This window comes from Leopardus geoffroyi, chromosome B1 (assembly GCF_018350155.1).
Source record: "Leopardus geoffroyi isolate Oge1 chromosome B1, O.geoffroyi_Oge1_pat1.0, whole genome shotgun sequence".
NCBI lineage: Eukaryota > Metazoa > Chordata > Mammalia > Carnivora > Felidae > Leopardus > Leopardus geoffroyi.
In genome coordinates, this window is record NC_059327.1 from 28,001,678 (window position 1) to 28,016,533 (window position 14,856).

At 35.6% G+C, this 14,856-nt stretch overlaps 1 protein-coding gene across 5 annotated transcripts in view; it reads right to left on the bottom strand.

Moving 5' to 3' along the window:
• GTF2E2 (general transcription factor IIE subunit 2) overlaps positions 1-14,856 on the bottom strand; it is an 80,316-nt gene that overhangs the window by 21,574 nt on the left and 43,886 nt on the right. For all 5 annotated transcript variants that reach the window (XM_045455986.1, XM_045455997.1, XM_045455966.1 and 2 more), the window contains 3 exons: positions 14,045-14,152; positions 11,768-11,950; positions 3,923-4,016 (listed from right to left, as the gene is read on the bottom strand). In XM_045455986.1, the coding sequence (XP_045311942.1) occupies positions 3,923-4,016; positions 11,768-11,950; positions 14,045-14,152 (385 nt within the window). The remainder of the gene's footprint in view (positions 1-3,922; positions 4,017-11,767; positions 11,951-14,044; positions 14,153-14,856) is intronic.

Genomic DNA, 14,856 nt, shown 5'->3' on the forward strand with positions numbered 1-14,856 from the left:
TCTGCAGGAAAACATACAGGAAGTACTGGCAAAATTAACAACCAAAAGGCAATGGCAGATTTTAATGTTTGCTCAGTCACTGCTCATAAGAAGTAGTCAATCAAAATTTAGTATGTAAAAGGTGATCTGATTGTATTTTCCCTTAAAACAAAAACACAACAACAAAAGTAAAATAGATAAACCAACAGCATAATACAGAAATAAGGGAGAATGCCCAAATACAAAAAGTTAGCAATAAAAAGGGGAAATCACACAAAAAAATTAAACACGTTCTAGGGCCACACTCTGCAAAAGCATTTGCTATTAAATTTGAAAATTAAAAGTGATTTTAGGAAAGAACAGACTGTCAAAAATTCACAAGGTAGTCAACTTTATGAGGGACATAACCAAAGAAGATATGAAGAATGCTGTCAAAGCAGCCACAGCCAGACACATGCATGCATGAGTTTTCGTGTTCAAATCCTCAAGGAATTGAATATTCTCACAAGGAAAGAATGGGAAAGGGAAGGAAAAGGACAGGAATGATGGAAGGAAAAACAGTACTTCTGTTTGGATGTATCCAGCATCACACACAAAACAAATCCTGAGAAAGTAAACAAAAAAGAGAACACTGACACTGAAGCAAAAATCCTTAATATACAGGAAAAGAATCCAGAAATATAGAACATAAAAAAAGGGTTATTCTAGGAGTGTAAGGACAGTTCACTATTAGGAAATCTAGTAATATATTTCAACATATATTAAGTAAGTCAGAAACAACAAAGATCTTAATAGATGCATAATCTGTCAATTTACCTTCCCAGTATCTCCAGATATATACAGCTATTTCATAACATAAAAAATACATACACATATCCAGCATGTAAGGTGTGTAAGAATATTTGCTGCAGCATTATTAAATACTTAAAAATCCATTTATCAGGTACACTTATATAATGGAACACTAAATAGCCATATGGCATTATAGAATATCTCCAACAGAGAAAAAGCAAATTAGAAAATTACAAAAATAAACATCAAACAATTTACACAACTTACTTCTAAATGTGTAGGATTTTACGAACAAGCATATACGGTTACTTTTATAATCTGGGTAAAAAAAGTGAAAATCCTCATCTTGTCCTTATAAACCAAGTAATAAGGAGATGGGAAGAGTTTAAGCCAACAAAGGCCATATAAAACAGCAAATGAAAATAGGGATAATATTAAAGAATAGAACTTTAGAAAAAGATAACGCAAACAGGAAAAGGCTGAGCAAAGTTAAAACAGTGATATCCACAGAAAAATCGCAACAGGGGACAGAAAATAATGGCTTGGTATAATGTTTAGTGTGAGGATTACAGCGGAAATTAAGTATACTCCTAAAATTTCTCCAATGAAATTTTACCAAGAAAACCTAGAGGTCCATGCTATTCTTAGCGAGCTACTACAACCTTAACATTTGCCTCAAATTACACATCTACATAACAGAACAGATATGCTACACCACGCTGCCATCTGCAGAGCAGACTTAATACTAAAAATTCCCAGAGAACGTTCAATTATTTTGATTGATAAAGGTATCAAGAAAAATGGTAGGGGGAACTAAAACTAGTGCTATACTATATTAGAAAGTGAAGAAGAGAGACAGCAGGTGGAATCAGCAACATGATAAGAAAAAGTCATTATAATATTTCAAGCTGAAAATTCAAGAAATAAAAATATAAGCATATTATAAGGGGAAAACCACTCAAAGAATTAAAATAAATCCAGTTAGGGGCGCCTGGGTGGCTCAGTTGGTAAGCGTCCGACAATCTCACGGTTTGTGAGTTCGAGCCCCTCACTGGGCTCTGTGCTGATAGCTCAGAGCCTGAAGCCTGCTTCAGATTCTGTATCTCCCTCTCTCTCTCTCTGCTCCTCCCCGACTCAAACTCTGTCTCTCTCTCAAAAATAAACAAACACTAAAAACAAAAACATTTTAAGTAAATCCAGTTAAGTATGGCCACAAATGAAAGGGCCTCCAATTAGTGAAAGGAAAAATGTATCTGCTTTTCATTGCAAGATCTTCCTATTGGAACACGTGATACTTGTGATTTTTTTTTAATACTGCAAATTGCTTTCAAATGGATTAGCTATGCCAAAGAATAAAGGAATTAGCTATTTTTTTTAAACTTGTAAATATCTTAAGGATCAAGTCCACCTCTATGTTTTTTCAAAGTGTCAAATCAGTATGACAATTATAAAAGTTTTCAAAAAGCAACTCAAGCAATACGAAAACTGCTAAGCCAAACTTTCTTAAATGAGTATCACTACAGTGTATAGAAGGTCACTACTACCTTACTGACACACAGAAAGCTTACTTTATTTATTAGAAAGTGCAATACAGAATAACTGGAATGCTTTGAAATTTTTTATTTACAGTAAAAAACATTGAGAACCAACTATATACAAGGTACTCTCAATCACGATTTTCCAACAAAACACAACATTCTACTTCCTAAAACAAATCATGGTCATCTGCATAACTTCAGGTTGACTAAACTCCTATCTACAAGCACCACAAGCCTAATATCTGCAGCCAGATAACAAATAAAAAAAAAAACTTAAGAGCTATTGCAAAAATTACAAAATCATAAGACATGTATGGGCTACTAAAGGGACAAGAATTATATGTGCATTTTTATACAAAATTATTCCTTCAATAGAAACTCTTTTATTTAATACAATAAACGAAAGTCACTAGGACTACCAGGCATGCATAACAATAGTTTCACTATTTGGAATTTAATATTACTTTTTTATTTTATGTAATTCTATAATGTTAAGATAGTCTGGTGTAAGTTTGTATTACTTTTCAAATTTTATAATTAAAATGGTGTTTAATTCTTTTCTTGCCTTTTTAGTTCAAAATTAATACAAATTTACAGTACAGTCTCACACTTGTTTAAATGAGAATTTTTATTTATTTATTTATTTATTTATTTTTGAGAGAGAAACAGAGCACAAGCAGGGGAGGGTCAAAGAGAGACAGGAGACACAGAATCCGAAGCAGGCTCCGGGTTCTGAAGCTGTCAGCACAGAGCCCAACGTGGGGCTCCAAATCACAAACTGCGAGATTATGACCTGAGCTGAAGTCAGTCGCTTAACCAACTGAGACACCCAGTGTCCCTAAGTGAGAATTTCTACTTGTATAGGTATAGATTTCCCATGACTAAACCCTTGTTTAACTATTTTACCTGACAAGTATTAATGAAGTATTTTTAATTAAAATCCAAACACAGGCATCACACATTTAGTATAAGATTCACCATAAGCTTATTAGCATCTGACTCTACAAGAGTCAGAGAAAAAAGTCATCTTCCCTATCCAATCTGATAATCAACTCATAAATTACTTAATATTAGTCACCAACAGAATTTTGTTCTTTTTCCCATCCTGCATCAAACTTTCATATCAAGATATGTAGTATTTGTAAAATAATAGAAATAAAGAAATAAACTGGTACAGCTGACATATAAGCATAAAATATCTAACCTACTATATGATTACAAGTACAAATAACCTAAAATCTTTCAAATTCCATATTTCAAATTGCATTCTCAGAAACAATATGTTAGAAGATTAGTTGTGTTCTAAAAGATAAGGCTAAAAAAGCACTACTACAAAATTTGTTAACATAGAATTATAATGTTACTTTTGAGAAAGAGACAGAGCAAGGAGCGGGGGAAGGGCAGACAGAGGAGACGACACAGAATCACAGGCTCCAGGCTCTGAGCTCTCACCACAGAGACGGACATGGGGCTCGAACTCATGAACAATGAGATCATAACCTGAGCAGAAGTAGGACGCTTAACTGACTGAGCCACCCAGGCACACCTATAATAGGATTATAAATATAAATTTGTCACCCTGTAATATTTGAAAACTAAACAGAAAGGCTCACCTTCATCCACAGAAAACTGACAGCTCTTATCATTGAAGAAAAGAATTTTCTTTTTATCAGGACGATTTACAAATAGTATCTGGTCCCCCAAAGCCTTAAAAGACAAAAAAACAAATTTTTTTTCAGTTAACTTCCAAATTACCTCCCCCCAACAAAATATTTTTTTTAATAAAAAAAAAAGTAGTAGTCCTTGTAAGTCTATTTGACAGAGAGAAAGAGAGAGAGAGAGAGAGAAAGAGAGAGAGAGAGAGAGAAAGAGAACACGAGTGCGTGTGCACCAGGGAGGGGCAAAGAGACAGGAGAGAGAACCCTAAGCAGGCTCAGCGCTGTCAGCATGCACCCCAATGCAATGCTTGAAACCATGACCGTGAGATCATGACCTGAGCCAAAACCAAGAGTTGGACACTTAACTGACTGAGCCACCCAGGTACCCCAGGACTCCCATTTCTTTTAACCTTCAGTATACCATTAGGGTCTACTATACCCAATTTTAATTCTCAAATTTCTTTCAATGAGCAATTCTCACTACTTTTATGTATTGCTATTTCAAGAGTTTTATTCTTAGAGATTTCCAAAGTACAAAAAGAAACCTTACTTATTTTTGAAAAAATCCAACCTATGTTGCAATTTAATGTAGGTCCATTGGAGCCTTTTATTAATCTAAGAAAAACTGTGTGATCTTAGTGTTCTTACTTTCCCTCTACTTTAAAATATTTTGCCACTTATTTACTATTAGCAATTATTTCCAATTATGCTTTAAAAAGCTAAAATAGTGGGGCACCTGGCTGGCTCAGTCAGTTTAAGTGTCTGACTCTTGATTTCAGCTCATCATCTCATGGTTCATGGTTTTGAGCCCCACGTTGGGCTCTTTGCTGACAGCATGGAGCCTGCTTGGGTTTCTCTCTCCCCACCCCACCCCCCCCCGCCCTCCCCAGCTTTCTCTCCCCCTCTCAATAAATAAATAAACATTATAAATAAATAGTAAAAAGGTTTTTTTTAAAGGAAAGAAAGGTTATATCACCTACAAGTGTAATATAATAGTGAAACAGTGAAATTCTATCACTTAGAAGTGTGATTCAATTTGTGTTATTGCACTGCCCAAACTATTGCATTATCTTTCAGAAGATATAAAAGACTACAGAGTGGTCTTTGTTGTCTTTTAGCTTTCATTAAATATTTGACAGTTCAGAATTTTTTATCTTCTGCTCCTTAGAGCAATGACAAGAAAACTGACAGAAGATACTTCACCATTATTAATGAATGAGAACAAGGATATAGAAAGCCTGATAGTAGCACTCACTCTAGACTCTGATGATGGTGAAATTCATTATAGAAATAAAATCTAAACCTGTAAGTCTTTGGACGACAATACCATAGATGAATCACCTCAAGCTTAAGAATCAATGATTGAATGACATATTGCTAAGGACTTGAATATATAAGGTATTTTCCTTCAGTTAGTTTTTCAACAAGAAGGAATTCACTGTACAATACTATGTGATATGAACCTTTGCCATTTCACTTTGCTAAAAAGACGTATAATAGTATTCTTTCATCTTTCTGATGTGTTTGCCAAAATACACTTGATACAGAAGTTTGCTATGTTAAAATCTTATAAAAATTTCCAGTAAAGTTGTTTTTCACCATCCCTTCATTCTTATTTATATAAATTATTCATGACATAAAATACTTTGAAAAATAGTTCAGATAAAAAGTTCAAAGTAATGGTCATAAAAATGCTCACCAAACTCAGGAGAAAAACAGGTGAGCACGGTGAGAACTTCAACAAAGAGAAAATTTAAAAAGAGAGCTGAAAAATCAGAGCTGAAGAATACAATAACTGAAATGAAAAATACAGTACAGGGAATCAACTGCAGATCAAATGACACAGAAAAAATGGATCAGTGATTTGTAAGACAGGGTAGTGGAAATCACCCAATCAGAACAGCAAAAAGAAGAAAGACAGTTTTTAAAAATGAGGATAGTTTAAGGGACCTCTGGGACAACATCAAGCATACTAATATTCAAATTATAGGGATCCCAGAAGGAGAAGAGAAAAAGGAAAGAAACCTACTTAAAAAAATAATGGCTGGAAACTCCTCTGACTTGGCAAAGGAAACAGACATCCAAGTCCAGGAAATACAGAAAGTCCCCAATAAAATGAACAAAAGAGACCTATACCAAAAAAGATCTATGCCAAGATACACTAGAATACAATTATCAACAATTTAAAAAGTTGATTTTTTTTTTTTTTAGGTTTATTTATTTTGAGAGAGAGAGACAGCATAAGCAGGGGAGGGGCAGAGAGAGAGAATCCCAAGCAGGCTCTGCACTGTCAGCATAAAACCCAAATCGGGGCTCGATCTCACAAACCATGAGATCATGACCTGAGGTGAAATCAAGAGTCAGATGCTTAACCAACTAAGCCACCCAGGCACCCCAAGAGGAAGAGTGATTCTTAAAATCAAAAACAACTATTTACAACCTAAAGAACCCCTCTAAGACTAGAAGTTGATTTTTCAGACAAAAATTCAAAGGCCAGAAGAGAATGGTACGACATATTCAAAGCAATGACAGTAAAAAAACTAAAACCAAGAACTTACTCTACCCAGCAAGATTATCACTCAGACGTGAAGGAAAGAGAAGAGTTTCCCATACAAGCAAAAGTTAAAGGAGTTCAACAACCAACCAACCTTATAAGAAATGTTAAAGGGACTTCTATAAATGAAAAGACCATAACTAGAAGAAAATTATGAAAGAAGGCATTTTAGTGGTAAACATATAGTGAAGGTAGTAGATCAACCACCTATATAGTGTGATGGTGAAAAGACAAAAGTAATAAAATCATCTACACCTACAATAATTGGTCGAAGAACACAAAAAAAATAAGATATAAAATATGACATGAAAAACAAAACGTGGGGGGTGGGGCAGTAAAAATGTAGGGCTTTTAGAACATATCTGAATTTACACGACCATCAACATCGATAGACTACTATATACATAGGATGCTATGTATGAACCTCATGATAAACACAAGCCAAATACCTATAAGAGATACACTAAAAAATAAAGAGAAAGGAAAACAAAACACTAAGGAAAAGTATGATCGCAAGGGAAGAAAGCCAAAAAAGAAGAAAAAACAGAACAAAAACAAAAAAGAAAACAACAAATTAAATGGCAATGAGTACATACCTACCAATTACTACTTCAAATATAAATGGACTCAATGCTCCAATCAAAAGACATAGGGTGGCTGAAAGGATAAAACAAAACAAGATGAAAACAAGACCCAGGTATATGCTGTCTACAAGAGACTCACTTAAGATCTAAAGACACCCAGAGACTCAAAGTGAGATGAAAAAGACATTCTCTGCAAATGGAAACCAAAAGGAAGCTGACTTGGCAATACTTATATCAGACAAAACAGACTACAAAAGTCTGTAACAGAGTCAAAGACAGCATTACATCATGATAAAGGGATCAATCCAAAAACAGGATATCTTTGTACCCAACATAGGGCCACCAAAATACATAAAACAAATATTAACAAAGTAATAAGTTGACAGTGATAAAGTAACAGTAGAGTTTATACCCCAGTTATATCAATGAACAGATCATCCAGACAGAAAATCAGTAAGGAAATACTGGCCTTAATACATCAGGACAGCAGAATTAACAGATACATACCAAACATATCATCCAAACACAGCAAAATACACATTTTACTTTAAAAAAAATTTTTTTTAACATTTATTATGGAGAGAGAGACAGAGTATGAGCATGGGAGGGGCAGAGAGAGGGGGAGGAGACACAGAATCTGAAGCAGGCTCCAGGCTCACAGAGCCCGACGCGGGGCTTGAACTCACAAACCGCGAGATCATGACCTGGGCCAAAGTCGGACACTTAACCAACTGAGCCACCCAGGCACCCCCAAAATACACATTCTTTTCAAGTGCACATGGAACATTCTCCAGAATAGATAGCACGTTAGACAGAAAACAAATCTCAATAAATTTAAGAATACCTAAAGCATATCATCTTTTTTTTTAATGTTTACTTTTGAGAAAGACAGAGACAGAGTGCGAGCAGGGGAGGGGCAGAGAGAGAGGAAGACACAGAATCCGAAGCAGGCTCCAGGCTCTGTGCTGTCAGTACAGAGCCCAACATGGGGCTCAAACTCACAAACCACGAGATTATGACCTGAGCTGAAGCTGGACACTTAACCTACTGAACCACCCAGGTGCCCCTCAAGTATCTTTTCTGACCACAATAGTATGGAAACAGAAATCAGTTATAAGAAGAAAAATGCAAAAACACATTAAACATGTGGAGGCTAAACAATATACTACTATACAACTAATGGGTCAACAAAGTTATGAAAGGAGAAATTAAAAATACCTTGAGACAAAAGAAAATGGAAATACAGCACACCAAAACTTATGAGATAAAGCAAAAGCAGTTCTAAGATGGAAATTCAAAGCTATAAATGCCTACACCAAAAATAAGAAAAATCTCGGGGCCCCTGGGTGGCTCAGTCGGCTGAGCACCCGACTTCAGCTCAGGCCGTGATCTCGCAGTTTGTGAATTCGAGCCCTGCATTGGGCTCTGTGCTGACAGCTCGGAGACTGGAGCCTGCTTTGGATTCTGTGTCTCCCTCTCCTGCTCACACACTCTCTCTCTCTCTCTCAAAATAAATAAACATCGAAAAAAAAATCAGTAATCCAAAAAAAAAAAAAAATCTCCCAACAAAAAAAGTCCAAGACCAGGCAACTTAATTGATGAATTCTACCAAACATTCAAAAAAGAATTAATATCGATCCTTCTTAAACTCTTCCAAAATAGGGGAAAGGAATACTTCCAAACACGTTTTATGAGGCTAGCATTAACCTGATATCAAAACCAGACACAGATGCCACAAGAAAAAAATTGATAGGCCAACATCTCTGATGAATACAGATACAAAAATCCTAACACAGTATTAGCACATAGAATTCAACAATACACTAAAAGGATTATATACCATGATCAAATGGGATTTATTCCAGGGACGCAAGGTTCAAATGCACAAATCAAACAATGTGATATACCACATTAACAACATGAAACTTGGAAAAATCATATGACCTCTCAATAAATGCAGAAAAAGCATTTGACAAAATTCAACATCCACTCACGATAAAAAAAAAAAAAAAAAAAAATCAACAAACTGGGTATACAGGGAATACACCTTACCATAATAAAGTCCACTTATGACAATTCCACAGTTAATATCACACTCACTGGTGAAAAACCAAAAACTTTTACTCTAAAATCAGAAACAAGAATGCCTGTTCCTGTCACTTTTATTCAACACATTACTGGTGGTGCTAGCCAGAGCAATTAAATAAGAAAAAGAAATTAAGGGCATCCAAATTGGAAAGAAGAACAAAAAGTGTCAGTAATTTCAGATAATACGACATATATAGAAAACCCTAAAGACTCACCAAACTTTTAGAATACAGTACAGTTGCAGGATACAAAACCTATATACAGAAATAAGTTACATTTCTCTACACTAATAACAAACTATCTGAAATTAAGAAAATAACCCTATTTGCAAGTGCATCAAAAAGAATAAAATATCTAGGAATAAAGTTAACCAAGGACGTAAGACACCTCTACACTGCAAAGTGTGAGACATTCATGAGAGAAACTGAAGACAACACAAATAAATGGAAAGATACACCATGCTCATGGATTGGAAGAGGACCACTGTTAAAATGGCCATACTATCCAAAGCAAACTATGGATTCAATGCAATCCCTATCAAAATTCCAATGGCATTTTCCATACAAAAAGAATAAACTAATCCTAAAACTTACATGGAACCACAAAAGATCCTGAATAGCCAAAGTAATCTTGAGAAAGAACAAAGCCAGAGGTATCACACTTCTTGATTTCACACTATATTACAATGCTACAGTAATCAAAAGAGTATAGTACTGACAAAAAAAGTGTTACACAGATCAATGAAACAGAATAGAGAGCCCATATATGCATATATGGTCAACAGATTTATGACAAATGAGCCAAGAATAACAATGCACAAAGGGCAGTCTCTTTAATAAGTGGTGCTGGAAAAACTGGGCAGCTACATGCAAAAGAATGAAATTGGACGCCTGTCTTACACCATTAGCAAAAATTAACTTAAAATGAATTAACAACCTGAATATAAGACCTGAAACCATAAAAGACCAAGAAGAAAACACAAGTGGATAAGTTTCCTGATATCAGTTTTGGAGATGATTTGTCAGACTTGACATCAATCAAATCTGATTTGTCAGACTTGACATCAAAAGCAAAGACAACAAAAGCAAAAAAGTGGCACTGCATCAAACTAAAAAGCTTCTGCACAGCAAATGAAACCAATAAAATGGAAAGGCAACTTATTGAATGGGAGAAAATATTTGCAAATCATGTATCTGATTAAGGGTTAAGATCACAAAAATATGTAGGGGCACCTGGGTGGCTCAGTCGGTTGAGCGACTAACTTCTGTTCAGGTCATGATCTCATGGTCTGTGAGTTCGAGCCCCGTGTCGGGCTCTGTGCTGACAGCTGAGAGCCTAGAGCCTGGAGCCTGCTTCGGATTCTGTGTCTCCCTCTCTCTCTGCCCCTCCCCACTCATGCTCTGTCTCAGAAATAAACATTAAAAAAAAAAATCACAAATATGTAAAGAACTCATGGAACCTGACACCAAGAAAACAGTCTAATTTAAAAATTGGAAGAGGATCACAAATACATGTTTCCAAAGAAGATCTACAAATGACCACCAACACAATCAACATCATCATCAGGGAAATGCTAAACCACAATGAGGTATCATCTCACACCTGTTAATAATAGCCATTATTATAAAGACAAGGTATCACTGTTGGAGAAGATGTGGAGAAAAGGGAACTCTCATGCACTGTTGGTGTGAATGTAAATTGGTGCAACTGAAAATAGAACAACCCTATACTTCAGTAATCCAGTTCTGGTACTTATCCAATGAAACCAAAAACGCTAACTGAAAAGGATACATGCACTCCCTTGCACACAGCACCATTGTTCACAATAGCCAAGATACAGAAACAACCTAAGTATCCATTGATGGATACGTGGATAAAGAAAATCTGATACACACACACACACACACCTGAAATATTATCTAGCCATAAAAGAGTGAAATCTTGCCATATGCAATAAAATAGATGGACCTTGAGGCCATTATGCTAAGTGAAATAAGTCAGAAAAAGACAAATGTATGATCTCACCTTTATGTGCAATCTAAAAAAAAAAAAAAGGCTCATCAATAGAAAACAGATCAGTGGTTGTCAGACACAGCAGATGGGAGATGGGAAAAATGCATGAAGGAGTCAAAAAGTATACACTATCAGTTATAAAATAAATAAAAAAGTCATGGGGATGTAATATATAGCACACAAAGTACAGTTAATAAAACCGTATTGTTTATTTAAAAGCTACTAAGAGAGTAAATCTTACAAGTTCTCATCACCAGGGCACCTGGGTGGCTCAGTCCATTAAACATCTGACTCTTAACCTTGGCTCAGGTCATGATCTCATGGTTCGTGAGTTCAAGCCCTGCATCGGACTCTATACTGACAGTGCAGACCCTGCTTGGGATTCTCTCTCCCTCTTCCTCTCTCTCTGCCCCTCCCCGGCTCATGCACACACGTGCACTCTCTCACCCTCTGTCAAAAATAAACATTTAAAAATAAAAATTTTAAAACACCTGCTGTTTTTTAAAACAAGGTATTATTAATTCAAATTATACTAAGGCACAAAAAGAAAAGAAATGTTACCTTGATAGCTTTCTGGGAATTGGGTAGTCCTTCCTCTATGTCTTCTAAAAGAATTCCTCCTAAGCCTCGCTGGTCATGCTTATCTAACAGCCTAAGTAGGGCTTTCTTATCTTTCAAGTTGTATTTGGGCTTGAAGGCATACTTCCCATCTATCACTTCAATTTTCGGATTATTGACTAATGCCTGTAACGATGACAGAATTTGGATATATTAACAAAAGGAAACCTCATATATAATTCTTAAATTCTATTAATTATTTTAAAAACATCAAACCCGGGGCGCCTGGGTGGCGCAGTCGGTTAAGCGTCCGACTTCAGCCAGGTCACGATCTCGCGGTCTGTGAGTTCGAGCCCCGCGTCGGGCTCTGGACTGATGGCTCAGAGCCTGGAGCCTGTTTCCGATTCTGTGTCTCCCTCTCTCTCTGCCCCTCCCCCGTTCATGCTCTGTCTCTCTCTGTCCCAAAAATAAATAAACGTTGAAAAAAAAAAATTAAAAAAAAAAAACATCAAACCCAATATAGTTGTATGTTAAAAGTATCTTGTGAATATCAACTAGCATATCTAAAATACTGGACATCCAGGATCCAAAAACAACAGGTAGAGATCAGCATATTGCTCACTTTTTATAAAAGAAACTTATTATCTACATCAATTATTTAAATGAGAAAAACCATTTTATCACAACAGATTTGAAGAAACTATACCCAGATTCTCTTGGAAGATAAAAATAAAGAATAAACACCAGTTAACATTAATAGACAAAGTGAACTGGGTATTGCCCATCCCACCCTCAAAGTACAGTTTATCGCATACTGGCACTATGTAAGAAACATAACCCTGGGAGGACTTTATCAATAGTCTGCCCCACCTGGTATCAAATGGTACTTATAGGTGTGGAAGGAACTGAAAAGTACCAGACTTGTGCATATAAGAAATCTACCGATAATGGCAGCTTGAGAATGAAACTGAGTAGGAATGCAGGAATTACTGAATATGAATTATATTCCTAGTCAGTTCTGCTATATAGCTACTATCAGAAGGAAAGCTCCTCAAGGAAGAGCTATCCTATTTATTTTCTTCTGCAGCTGCCAGCCTGACCCTGGAAAGGAGAAAGAAAAGAAACAAAGAAGAAAGGAGGGGGAACAGAAAAGTAGTAATAATTTTAAACTAATGTTGGTAGTCCATGAAATTTCAAGATTGGGTAAAGCAACAGAATTTAAATGTGGATTACAACTATTTGTGCATCACTGATACAATGAGCTATAATGTTACTGATTAACTGTTCATTTTATAAAAATCAAGTACAGTATCTTGCTTAGTAAAATAAATTATTAAGTTATATTTTAGGAACTTTACATTTGATTTTTATAATACAGCACTGGACACACAAAGTATTCTTCCTAATTGTCATTTTATACTTAAGTAGAAATGAGGGAAATGTGTGAATTTTTAAAAAGCTATTAATTTCTAAATTAGCATGGTCACTGATTATTGTGGGGTTTCTTTTCTTCCAATGATGTGTGTACATACACAATGTTAAGGATTAGTTTTCGAAGTAATCTGTTAGAGGCAATAATATCACCATCACATCATAATAGTAGTAACAGCATAACAAATATCTCATTATCCCTATACTACCTCATGGTATAAATGTCTAAAACATACATAAAAACAATACAATTTGGGGCGCCTGTGTGGCTCAGTCGGTTAAGTGTCCGACTTTGGCTCAGGTCATGATCTCACGGTTCATGAGTTCGAGCCCCGCATCGGGCTCTGTGCTGACAGCTCAGAGCCTGGAGCCTGCCTAGGATTCTGATTCTGTGTCTTCCTCTCTCTCTGCCCTTTCCCCACTCATGCGCTCTCTCTCTCTCTCTCTCTCTCTCTCTCTCTCTCTCTCTCTCTCTCTCAGAAATAAATAAGCCTTAAAAAAAAAAAATTAAAAAAAACAAAAAAAACAATACAATTTGACAAAATACATTCTAAATTTAGCAATTAAAAAAAAGCAATTATTCTGGAAAAACTTAAATGAAGTGGTACAATGACAGACTTCTTTATAATTTTTATGCTAAAGTCTTTGACATTTTGAAATACATAAGATCTTAAGAAAACCAATAAATCAAACCACCTTAAAATGTGTATGTTTAAAAAACAAAAACAAAGACCCTATGCCAATTCTTTTAAGTAAAAATTATCAGATTTCAGTATATTAAAAATCTTAGTTACAGCAAATATTTCATGGTAACCAACTTTCTTAATGCTATTTTAAGCCTAGTCTTACCTCAGTCATTAGCCATTGTTTCTGCTTGAGTCCTATATCTAAATGTTGTGTTTCATCCAAAATTTCTTCTAAAGTGAGAGGATGTGTATCTCCTCGCTGATGCCGTGTCTATTGAGGGAAAAAACTGTTATTAGGAGACAGTTTTAAAATGCTACATGTATTAAGTAATAGATACAAGTAAGGGAATCTTTCAGGAATGTAGAACATGTATCATTTGAGGCAACACGATTATAGTGATGAACAGAATGGACTATAAAAATCAAACAGAACTGAATTCAAATTTGCAGCTCTAAAAAATCAAATGATAAACTGAGAAAAAATATTTTCAGCTCATTATCACAAAGAGCTAATCTTCCTAATATTTTAACAGCTCCAAAAACCTAATAGGAAAATGACCCAAAGTCAGGAGCATATAAATCACAGAAAAGGAAATGTAAAAAACCTTAAATATATGAAAAGATACTCAACTTACACCAAAATATTTCATAACCATTACATTGGCAAAAATCCATATTTTTTATGTTTTTTTTTTAATGTTTATTTATTTTTGAAAGAGAGACAGAGTGTGAGCAGAGGAGGGGCAGAAAGAGAGGGAGACAGAGAGTCTGAAGCAGGGTCCAGGCTCTGAGCTGTCAGCACAGAGCCTGATGTGAGGCTCGAACTCACAAACCACGACATCATGACCTGAGCTGAAGTCGGATGCTTAAGCGAGTCACCCAGGTGCCTCATCAAAAATCCGTATTTGATGACTGTATCAATGAGGGTGTAAAGAAACAGGCCTTCCCACACACTGCTGGTAAAAATGCACACTG